Source organism: Colias croceus, chromosome 14, assembly GCF_905220415.1.
Source record: "Colias croceus chromosome 14, ilColCroc2.1".
In the NCBI taxonomy this organism is placed as follows: domain Eukaryota; kingdom Metazoa; phylum Arthropoda; class Insecta; order Lepidoptera; family Pieridae; genus Colias; species Colias croceus.
Window position 1 is genome coordinate 1,777,083 of NC_059550.1, and position 12,708 is coordinate 1,789,790.

The 12,708-nt window shown below is 35.7% G+C and overlaps 1 protein-coding gene across 1 annotated transcript; it reads right to left on the reverse strand.

The window, feature by feature from the left end:
• Positions 1-2,870: 2,870 nt before the first annotated feature.
• On the reverse strand, positions 2,871-12,303 carry LOC123697542 (proline-rich extensin-like protein EPR1; the record flags this gene model as incomplete). The annotated part of the gene is given in 5 exon segments (XM_045644087.1): positions 2,871-2,890; positions 3,057-3,139; positions 3,385-3,394; positions 10,861-11,207; positions 11,666-12,303. Coding segments are annotated over 5 exon segments (1,098 nt in total), but the record flags the coding sequence as incomplete, so codon positions are not given.
• Between the last annotated feature and the right edge of the window lie 405 nt (positions 12,304-12,708).

Genomic DNA, 12,708 nt, shown 5'->3' on the forward strand with positions numbered 1-12,708 from the left:
ACAAAGAAAGAATTATACATGCAATATAATTTCATGTCTTTCAAATAGAATTGTAGTAGAAATAAGAAGCTTTTATTGTATTTTCTAAAGATAAAAGTGACAAAACAATAACATTAAATTATTTGGCTTATACAAGCAAATTACACACAACATATATTATGAAAAACCTCTATAAATTTGAAGTTAACCCACAAAAAAACTATGCATGATATACATACAGGTAAGCGTGTGCTAACAATATTTCACAGCATATTGAAAGTCGATTGACTTAAGTTATAGCCTCCTTTTCTTTCACTTACGGATCGCATCGAGTGTTTATGGGGCTGAAGGCTTTACTAAATTGAATACAATTTCTTTGATATACCTTCTCATATTCCGCCGAATGACAGCATATTATTTTATGATCGATCTACTTATTCATACTTCATTCATACGACATATTCGATACGCTTCGAGAATGTATCGTACGGTTTGAGAATAGGGTGCGCATGATCGTTTTCTTAGTGGAATCTAATTATAAATTGTGCAGTTTAATTGGATTTCGGTGTTAGTAATTACTCAGGTGCCAGATTTGTGGATGTTACATATATTAGAATGTCGGGAAGCGATTCTGTTTGTGTGAATCGGTTTGTTGTTAGTTTGTAACTAGAAGCGTGACTTCATTCTTAAGGAATATTAGTAAGATTTAATATTAGTTATTAGTAATAATAAATAACGGTTTTACGTAATATATGGGTAGATAAGTCATGGAAAGTCAGTATATACCTATGGCCGTCTGTTACACTTTCACGGTTAAACCACAGCGCTCCGACTTGGATTAAATTTCTAATTTTCAGCTTTTCAGGTTTTGGCGTGACAACGTCTTATAATTCGATAAAGCCGGCTGCACGCACGAAAAAACATGACTCATGCGGCGTTACCTCGCTCTGACTCATCTGAGGCGTTCCATGTACCTAAGGCTTGAAGTGCGAGCGACAGCGCGGAACGAGCGACAAAGAAGCACAATCGGAGGTTGTCACGTTCAACTATCGTCAGTAAACCGACTTTACAGACAACCAATTTTTTCATTTAAATATAATATGATATTCATAGAAAATCGTACAATATCCAGATACAGAACAAGAAAATGATTACATTATGCATTTATATTACAGGATTTAATAACTTTTAATATTGCAGAGTCCTTTATTTCGTCCAAGCTTAGCCTCAAATTTTTAATAACCTGCCAAATAGCAAATGCTCATCTCCTTTTTCATTATTCCTTTATTTAGAAGACACCTCCGAGCGAAATATTTTATATCGCCGACAAAACGACAATTTAGTAGTGACAGTCATAAAATATATTGACTAAAATAAAAACAGGAGATTAACTTTCTCTCTTAGCCCCGTCTGGGATATATTGTTGTTTTTGTTATGTTATATTGCTGTCATGTTATAATAAAAGAATAACAATAAACGTATATTGTGTGTGAAGTGTTGACGCAGTTTTTGTACGATTCGGTTATATTGAGACTACTCGCTTTTCCTGGTTCTGTTTGGGTTGGGATAAAAATAAAAATATTTCTTAGATAAATTTCAAGAAGATTTATGAAGCGATTTTCTAGTAAAATAATATTATAATGTTAAATCTATAGACACTAATGTTATAAAGCTGAAGAGTTTGTTTGTTTGTTTGAACGCGCTAATCTCAGGCACTACTGGTCCGATTTGAAAAATTATTCGCTCATCTCGCTAAGACCAACAGAAGCGGAACAACGCGGCTGAAAACGCGGAGCGCAGCTAGTAAGTTGAAGTTTTAGGCAAAAAACGATCAACAATATTATAGATTCTGCCAGATTAAAACTAACCTAAATAACAAGTACCTACTTATAGCCAGATGCTATTACAATAATAATCTACAAAAATAATTCATTTTGTTACGAATTTCTCTGAGATAGTATCTATTTCAGTGTCTTCCAATAATTTAAAAAAGGTACTCAAATAAATTTCAATTAGGTTTCGATAAAATGTATAAATTAATTAATATTTCAGATTGCTATGTGTACCTACTTATAGGTAACAATCACCGGTCAGTCAAAACATTGCCCTCCGATATTGAATTTGGATGTGAATTAATTTATTTCAAAATTTAATTTAGGGAAGTGATCAAAATCAGCCTCAGGGCACATGGCGCACCCTCTCGGCTAATTATTTTCACATACCCTATAATAACTACGCGTTGTTGGTACCTACAAAACATTTTGCTACGGAAGGGGCGTTTATTAAATCATTTTTATCGTTTATTGCTTATATTTTAGGTAATTTAGATTACAATTTGTAAATACCTATTTCATTTAATATATAAAGGTTTCGGTGTACCATTTTTAAAGTAATAAATTGTAATCAATTGTAAAAAAATCATAGGAGTAGTATCACCTAGTTTTGTGTACTTACGTTACTTTTCTGTTTTGTTTCTTTACTCAAACTCAAATATTTATTTCTTCAATTAGACTTCTTTTAGAAGCACTTTTGAAACGTCATTACATATTTTAACATTTACCACTTTATATAGAAGCGAATGTAAATGTACCGACCAAATTTATTTTCTTGAAAATACTCTTTTGTAAATAGAATGTACCAATAAACAGTCATAGAAATATTTAACATATTATTTTTTATAGGTATATACAGTATACTTTAATTTTTATTGCAAAAAAACATTCGAATGTCCATAAATTTCGAACCAAAATTAACTGAAACGCAAGTTTACACTGAAAACAAGTGCACCTTCGTCAACCTTTTTGATTAATACCACTTACGAGTAACAAACTAGGGTTGAATTAAATCGAGATATAAATCCGACCCATGTCTCAAATTGCGAGTCACCATCCTCAGGGGCTGTCGAATTTTTCTAAAGACATCGATGAGGGTTACATAATTAGGTGCTATAGAAATTACGAAGAAAAAATAATGTTTTTTTGCTTATCGAATACCTATACGTAAGGAAAATATAGAGTGAATAATGTATACGATCAATCGATGAATATTACGGAATTTATTACATAAAAAGAATATACCTAGTGGATACGTGCAAATTTTTTCCAAAGTAAGTCTGACCTGTGATTATTTTTTTATAGATAGATTTGGTAGTTTACTTGTTCTTAAAATTATATTTACCTTGCGAGCATCATTTGTTCAGAAACATTAAAATGTAACAAAAAAATCAGAATTTTTTTTTCAGATGCAAAATCGCGTTATAAAATAAATTTAAATAACAGTAAATTATCAAATTATACAGTCTAACGTCAACAATTTAACAAGTCACATACACAGAATAATTAAATTCTCAGTAAATTATTTTCTGAACGATGTCGAAGGGAGTTAGCACTTGTTAACACCGCTCACCCTCGTCTAACTGGATTTAAATCACTGAATTCATATTTATAGGGATTTTTTATTATGGGTTTATATGGAAAAAATCAAGACCTTGCAAACTTTTTGATATTAAAAGGACATGCTCTGGATGTAATAAACCGATTTAAACATTTTTTTTTTACCAATATGTAAAATAAAAAATTTTGTGTGGTTTTATGAAACCACGGTAAAAGTGAAACTTAGGCACAAAATTATCGTATTTGTACGATAATTATCGTACGGTTCGACCGTCACGCGACATGCGCTAGTCGCTACACAGAGCAAAAAGTTTGAGACGATGTAATAAAAGTTTCCCTTTAATAATATTATAAAAACCCATTGAGCCCCAAGCGGCCCGATCGGTCCAAGACACAATAGATTTTCTTTGTGTCTGTGGTTCCGGGGCCTGAGTTAATAAACCGATGTTATCTGTGTGTGTCTTAGGCTATACTTTATTTTGTTTATACACCGGGTCATTCCTAGCCTAGTCGTAACGGGCGCTTAGTACTTAAAAATTTAAATACTTATAAAATTAATCCTAAATTAGTAATAATAAAAAAAATAATCTGTCTTTAATTCGTGTCCGTAATGGGTTTTGATAGAAAATGTATTTATATGATAAGTAGGTACATTAATGACACTTTTAGCTAGTTTATTTTTGATGTAACTTACAAAAAGGTAATAAGTGCACAAAACTACATTTTGCCAGTCTGTAATATTCTAATAAGTTTAATATCTTCGAGTAGACTCAGTACTTCGATACGTTTTATACCCTTTTTATAGGTTTGTCCTTACGTGACCTTAGATCTGGTATTGTCGATTGAAGTGAGTTCTTTTATAAATATTTTATGTCAATCATTCGTCAGCAAGTTCTATTTTATTTTTAAGCCCTTTCACTTTGTAGGTACAATACAATAACTTAATATACCGGCTTCGCCTGGGTAGTGCCCGTTATTGAATAAAATAGATTTTATTTGTATTAATTGGTTTATATTTAGTTTTGTAAATGTCAAATATTTTTCTTAAAATAAATGTTCGAGTAGTTTTGGAGTTATTAGGTAACAAACACAGGTAACAAAGAAGCAAATGCATGTAGGTACAAACAAGTATGTAGGTATATATGGGTTGAAATAAGTTTCTATTCCGAGAAAATACTAAACTAATTTGGCAGAAATTTACTTCATCCCAGTAACTTCTTAATTATTTAAAACAAAGTAAACCCTAACTAAGCCGATTGATCGAGTGTCCCAATGAAAACTTAAAGCACCTGGATAATTAAATTTGTGATTTAATCAAACGCCATTTAAGTCTTCTCCACAGACTATAAATCTCACGGACACTAACTGCAGCCACTTAATTAGATAGATCCGAGTACTGCAAGTGAGGACATAATTTTACAAGGAGTATGAAACATGGATGCGGTAAAAAATATTTATAAAAATGGTTTATTTTTGTATTTTACAAAAATAAACCATTTTTATAATTAATTTTTATTTTTAAATATTGTATTTTGATTTTGCCTTTGTTTTAAAGTGAGTAAGATAGATCATTTTATTTTTTTACATAACATAATATAGGACAGGTAATAGATTGTAAAAATACTTGTTACTATATGCACCTTCCTTGAAAATGTTGTCAGTGCAAAACTTATTATAACACATTTTGCGTTACCTGATTAAAACAATATCAAACAACAGAAACAGACCAACCACGCCTCAATTTTAGTATCAAATTACATCGTATTTGAAACCACAAAACAGAAGTATAAAATAACCGTAAAAACAATGTAGACAAGTATGTATAAAAAACGAAATCGTAAACAAGAGAATAATACGATATTCACGGCATTAAATCCATAACATCAAGATGCAATTCAATTCCAACTTGGCCATAAAACTTGGAAGTCATAAATAAATTTTCACTTATTATACCAATACGGTAAAATAAAACTTATGCGGGTGTATTCTAAACTCTTGTTATACCATTAAATTGCGTGTTTCGTGTTGTATAGTGAAATAATTGTGTTTCGAGAAGGAATTATAGTTTGTATCGCGATAAAATTAGCATCGTAAATATTTGCGAGGGAAATTTGTAGGTTGTTTGTTAGACGATTTATATGGCTTATATGGTAAAGATGAAACATTGTAAATGGGTTTGGATTTCTTTTAGCTGTATTTGTGTAAGAGTTTAAGTGAAAATTATTGTTTTGAGTGTTTTTTCAGTATCATGTAGGAAGGTATTCCAATATTTCCTCGTACCTATTCGGATAGAGTAAGCCAGTATCTATCATAGTTGACTTCAAGAGGACTTGCTCAATTCGGTAAGTGCCGATTTCTTTAAGATAATATTTTACGATATAAAAACTGACCAAATCTAAAAGCATGCCAAATATACTTAATATAGTCTTCGTAATTAGACATAAAAAACAAGTATTATTTTTGACATATCCAAAATATTTCCCAATCTGTGTCCCAGAAACTGCTCGAGGCTGTAATTTGCCGTAAGTAGGCGACAACAGGCGGGGATTAGTAACGTTATTGTTATGGTAATAACTGTGATTTATAACGTTTAACGTTATCACGGATAACTATTGTTACATAGGTGACTAATGTTATAATTGAGTAGATTTATATGAGTGACGGTTTCCGCTTCCTGGTAGGTTAAGTGAATTATTCTATTATTTTCAAGTAAGTAATTTTTTTATTAGATAGAGTGATTCAAGAGGAAGGCTTTAGTATATAATTTATTAGGTTTTAGACAAAGCGGGCGAATCCGCGGGCGGTAAGCTAGTAAAATATAAACTAAAAGCTATCAGCATTATTTTTAAAATATTATATTTATTATTAAATATTTAACTAAGTTTAATTAAAAGCCATTAAGCAACTCATTTGAACCATTAAATTTAAATCAATAAATAATTATTTATTAATTATGAATGTACTAAAAAACTTATTTTGTTCAACATCCATTAACAAATAATAATTTGAAAGATGCTTTCAAAACATGGTCCAATTTATTATCATCATCAGAATATAATTATTATGTTACCACAGCTGGGTTACAGGCCTCCCATAGATAAGGGATCAGGAGTCGTATTGTGAAGACCCATGTCCCCTAGTGGGTTAAGGGGCAGATATACGTCTGTTTCACTGATCGATTTTCGTTAGGGACAAGTAGGTGATCAGCTTTCTGTGTCCTGCCAGACCGAGACATTTTTTTTTCTATGTCTCCACCGGGAATCGAACCCAGTACCCCTCGGTGCCACGCTCACGCGTCAACCGCTGTACCAAGGAGGCGGTAGGAGCCGTATATAATGGACCTGTTATTTCCAGACAGTTTACGCCGTGAATTGAACTGACTGGCAAATTCATAATATTACGAATATGAATTTTTACTTTTTATTTATCTACTTTTTATTACTTTTATATTTTATCATATTGAAAAACCAACCAATAGCAAACAATCACAATATAAATGCCACTTTCACAAGAGAAACAACATCGCAGTCTAAAATATGTGCATTTTATTCAATCTGAAGTGTACAGTTGGCCCCATATCGTGCAATAGCAAGCAATTTGTTCAATCCACGATACATTCAGACTATTTGTATATAAATATGAGCATGATAGCTATGGAGTTGATTTACGTTCTTAAGGTAAGCTATGGTAGTTTAAATCTGATGTTATGCATACTATTTCGTGTATTTTGATGATTCGACAAAATAAACGTATTTGGCTGAAACTTTTGAAGGTTTTTATAAAAAAAAAACTTAATTTGCCGCCAACTTTCTGATAAATTTATTCCTCTTTTGTACCAAAGGTTGTCTGGAAGAAATCGCTCTAAGCGATAAGACCGCAAATTGTACTTAGTGTAAGTTAGATATATTTAAGTGTTTGTATTTCTTGTTTTGTTATCTTTAAGTGCAATAAAGTATTTATAAATAAATAATTATTGGTAAATAGGTCTCGTCATTCTATAGTATAACACGAAAGATGTTTTATTAATAAAACGTTTTCAATTATTGAACAACCGTTGGTCTTTTAAAAGAAAAGATAAAGGAGCAAATATTAACACAGAATCCGATGCATAAATTTCCATACAATTTTCCCACAAATTAATGAACCCAGAGTCTTTTTAAATTTCTCTTTTGCTGTTTAGGTTAAGTGAACTCCTGAATTGATTATAAAGGTAAATTGCTCTTAGAAATATCGATGGCTCTTAGAAGTTTTCCAATTTATTTAAGGTGAGTTTTAACTCTTAATAGAAATATTTTGATGGCTGAAGTCTTATTAAGTTGAGAAGTTCTCGACCTTATCTGTGGAATGCTTTTCTATATTATAATAAGTAAGTGAACTGGAAAGTCTGCTTTGTTATACTATTCTGGCGTTGATTTAAGGGTGGGAGAATCATTTTCGGTTGTCATAAACAGCAAAATAACATGTTGTTTTTTTTTATAAGACTGACGATACTTAAGCATGATTATGCATCTCAGAATGTACACGTAAATTATCGCTGATATTCTACATTTACTACCCGTAAACAACAGATATTCGCACCAAACTATTATAAAATAGTTCACATAATATAATACTATTCACACCTCATATATATGTTGTTCATTCATTTGTTACAGTATATAAAATTATTCTATTGATTCTGATTATATCGTGTAAAAACGGTAAATTAATAATTTAAAATGGTTTATTTAATTAAATTTAAAACTTGTTATCTATTTGAATTCATTTCAAATAAGCTCGATGACAAACAAATTTAATGAATTCGAAATTTATCAATTTATTAAATGGAGTGTTCGTTAAACACACCCTGAAAGGTAATTTTTCAACTTTGTTTGCTCGCTTGACAATTTATATGCACTTTATTCGTTCAGTTTTTATACCCAAAGTAATTAAACCACATGTTTACTCTATGACGTCACTTACATGCAAATTAAATTATTTTGAGTGAACTTCGATAATTGGATTTCGAGGAATAATAACGATACAATTTTTCGTATCGATTTTATCCTTTGTAAATATTTTTTTACCTTTTTCCGGATATATTTTGCGCGCTTTGTGCCTCAGGTTTATTAAATTGCCTTTACGTTGTTATGAACCTTACGTATTTTTTACATGCTTATTTAATGTTTTAATAAATTAATTAGAATGCATATACATAGATAGGTATATATAATAAATAATTTATAACGTGTCAAATTAATTTTAAAATGATCATGTAGGTAGTGTTTAGAAATTGTTTAATCACTGTTTTAAAATAAGATCTTAAGTAGCTGATGTGTATATACCTAAAATATAAACTATTGGAAAGCTGTGACTAACAAATCACATAGGTACCAACAGTTATATTATTATACGTTCTTTAATAATCACTAGAAAAATCTGCGATTAAAATGAAGTTATTTTAAAACTATTGGCTTCAACGGAAAAACGACGTCAATTTATAATTCAACAGATTGAAGCGGAGCCTTCCCAAATTAAATTATAACACGATCCTATCCGTATCTCAGCGTTTGACCGGAATTTTCAATAACTGTTAAATAATTCAAATCCATCCGGATTCAGCTTAAAGGAAATTTAAAGGATTAAATTTTGTATACTGTTGCTATGGCATCGAAACATTAAATTAAAAATGTAGAACACCGTCTTACCAATATTCTTGTGTGTTAATTTTCAGTCTTACCTCTCTTTCAAATTTCGATAAGCATAGAAAGAAGAAACACAGTGAATATTGATTAAATCAAACATTAATTAAAGTTATTAATTATAAAAACTCTCTCCAATCTCCACGTAGCTACGCGCGCCACTCCACAATTCACAAACACGTCATTATGAGTTGCTGCTTTCACAGATCGGCAACGGTGCTTTTCTAGAGCGGCAACGTCGCGTGGTGCGGCGCGCGCGGCGCTGCGTCCACGGAGCGGCAATGGCGTGGCGCTTCCCTAGAGTGGCAACGTCGTGTCATGCAGCGCGCGCGGGCCGCGGCGCTTTCATGGAGCGTCAACGTCGCTTCGTGCAGCGCGTGCGGCGTCTCATCCCTGGAGCGGCAACGGCGCTATTTTATAGCGGTGACGCACGCGGACGTTGCTAGTAGAAAGAAAGATGTTATGTAAAATGAACGATTGCATGGACAACCCCATCCTGTGACCCCATCCATGGACATAACAAATATACGACATACCTATGCCTCTACGATATAATATAAACATTTTTATTTTGTATATAGAAGACCGTTGGTGATAAAACAATAAATAAATATTGCATTTGAAAAATGAGAGACATACCATTCAAGTTGATATTTTGTGGTGTGATTGTTAAATAGTGCAAAACAATCATTTTCAAACTATTTTTATAAACACTCCGCCTGTACAAAACAAAACTGATACGTACAGTCGCTGCAAAAATTTAAAAGCTTAACATCGAAACTGGAGTTACATTCCAAAATAAATCTTGTTGCACCCTTGTCAAGAGATAAGTGGACTCCGTTCCAAATACTTTCAAACGTACCCAGCTATCTGCGCTGTGATCACGTAAATTTTTCTAATCTTGACTGTACTTTTCTACCCGAATGTACTTTGAAATTTAATTGAAATGATGTGACGTGAATTATCGCTTGCGAAATTAAGATAGTTTGAAAAATGCTCGTGAATGATTGTGAAATTTAATTTGTTACAAAAAATTTGCCTTAGTCAAATACAAAAACAATTTAATATAGTACATATACACATCTACGGGGTGGAGAATTCCAACAATGATACTTGATGTCCATGGGAGATATTTGAATTTACATATTTCTTATTCGCATGAAAAAGGGGCAAAAGGGCAGAACAACATCTTACTGTTGTGGGATCTAGTTAAATAATAAACTACATAATAATATACCTAATTAGTTCAGCAGGACAAAATTTATAATTAAACGTGACTGTTTATAGCCATGTCGATTTCTAAATTTTTACACGGTCAAAAAAAAAATTAACACATTGCCGTATTTTTTCACAGTTCACGTTTGTTTATGTACTATAATCACGTCACATTACGGCCCTTGTGCGCTTATTGAATTCCGTAAAAGTACAAACTCACAGGACAAAGGATCGCGGCTCAGATTAACATGGAAATTGAATCAGCTCGCACGACAAACTTCGCACAAAGCGAATGTGACTGTGACTTGTGTACTTTTTATGTACTTTTTAATGCACAAGCGTGTTTGTACTATTCTGGAAGCTTCTAGATGATGTATTACTCAATTGTTTTTTTGAGCAGCTATTGTTTTCATTATTGAATTTAAAAGCTCAAACGTAGGGGAGTGATCTAATTTGGAAGATGTATGTAATTCGAAAATTACGTTTTATCTAAATTAGTGCGGAGTGGCGGAAATATTAATTTTAAGCTTTTTCATGTAATTTTTTAAATCATTGATTGAATGTGGAATGATTTGCACAAGATCTTCACTCACATGAGTAAGTCATTAATATGAGGATGGAAGTGGCGAGGATGGAAGTGGCGAGGATGGAAGTGGGGAGGATGGGAGTGGGGAGGATGGGAGTGGGGAGGATGGGAGTGGGGAGGATGGGAGTGGGGAGGATGGAAACGGGGATGATGTGAGTGGGAGGTTGAAAGTGGGGAGGATGGAAGTGGGGAGGATGGAAGTGGGGAGGATGGAAATGGGGAGGATGGAAGTCTGGAGGATGTGAGTGGGAGAATGTGTGGGAGGATGGGAATGGGGAGGATGGAAGTGGGGAGGATGTGAGTGGGGAGGATGTGAGTGGGGAGGATGTGAGTGGGGAGGATGTGAGTGGGGAGGATGGGAGTGGGGAGGATGGGAGTGGGGAGGATGGAAGTGGCGAGGATGGAAGTGAGGAGGATGGGAGTGGGGAGGATGGGAGTGGGAAGGATGGGAGTGGTCAGGATGGGAGTGGGGAGGATGGGAGTGGGGAGGATGGGAGTGGGGAGGATGGGAGTGGGGAGGATGGGAGTGGGGAGGATGGGTGTGGGGAGGATGGGTGTGGGGAGGATGGGTGTGGGGAGGATGAAAGTGGGGAGGATGGAAGTGGGGAGGATGGGTGTGGGGAGGATGAAAGTGGGGAGGATGGAAGTGGGGAGGATGATAGTGGGAAGGATGAAAGTGGGGAGGATGGCTGTGGTGAGGATGGGTGTGGGGAGGATGATAGTGGGAAGGATGAAAGTGGGGAGGATGGCTGTGGTGAGGATGGGAGTTGGGAGAATGTGAGTGAGAGGATGGGCGTGGGGAGGATGGAAACGGGGATGATTTGAGTGGGAGGTTGAAAGTGGGGAGGATGGAAGTGGGGAGGATGGAAGTGGGGAGGATGGAAGTCTGGAGGATGTGAGTGGGAGAGTATGTGAGTGGGAGTCGGGAGAATGTGTGGGAGGATGGGAGTGGGGCGGATGGAAGTGGGGAGGATGTGAGTGGGAGAATGTGAGTGGGAGGATGAAAATGGAGGATGGGAGTTGGGAGGATGGGAGTGGTGAGGATGGAAGTGGGGAAAGTGGGGAGTATGGGAGTGGGGAGTATGGGAGTGGGGAGTATGGGAGTGGGGAGAATGGGAGTGGGGAGTATGGGTGTGGGCAGTATGGGAGTGGGGAGGATGGGAGTGGAGAGAATGGGAGTGAGGAGGATGAAAGTTGGGAGGATGAAAGTGGGGAGGATATGAGTGGGAGGATGAAAGTAGGGAGGATGGGAGTGGGGAGGATGGGAGTGGGCAGGATGGGAGTGGGGAGGATGGGAGTGGGAAGGATGAAAGTGGGGAGGATGGCTATGGTGAGGATGGGAGTTGGGAGAATGTGAGTGAGAGGATGGGCGTGGGGAGAAAGGCAGCGAGGATGATGAAAGTGGGGAGGATGGAAGTTGGGAGGATGGGAGTGGGGAGGATGGGAGTGGGGAGGATGGGATTGAAGAGGATGAAAGTGGGGAGGATGGAAGTGGGGAGGATGGGAGTGGGTATTATGGGAGTGGGGAGGATGTGAGTGGGAGGATGAAAGTGGGGAGGATGGGAGTGGGGATTATGGGAGTGGGGAGGATGTGAGTGGGAGGATGAAAGTGGGGAGGATGAAAGTAGGGAGGATAGAAGTGGGGAGGATGGGAGTGAGGAGGATGAAAGTGGGGAGCATGTGAGTGGGAGGATGAAAGTAGGGAGGATGGAAGTGAGGAGGATGGGAGTAAGGAGGATGGGAGTGGGGAGGATGGGAGTGGGGAGGATGGGAGTGGGGAGGATGGGAGTGGGGAGGATGGGAGTGGGGAGGATGGGAGTGGGGAGGATGGGAGTGGGGAGGATGGCTGTGGTGA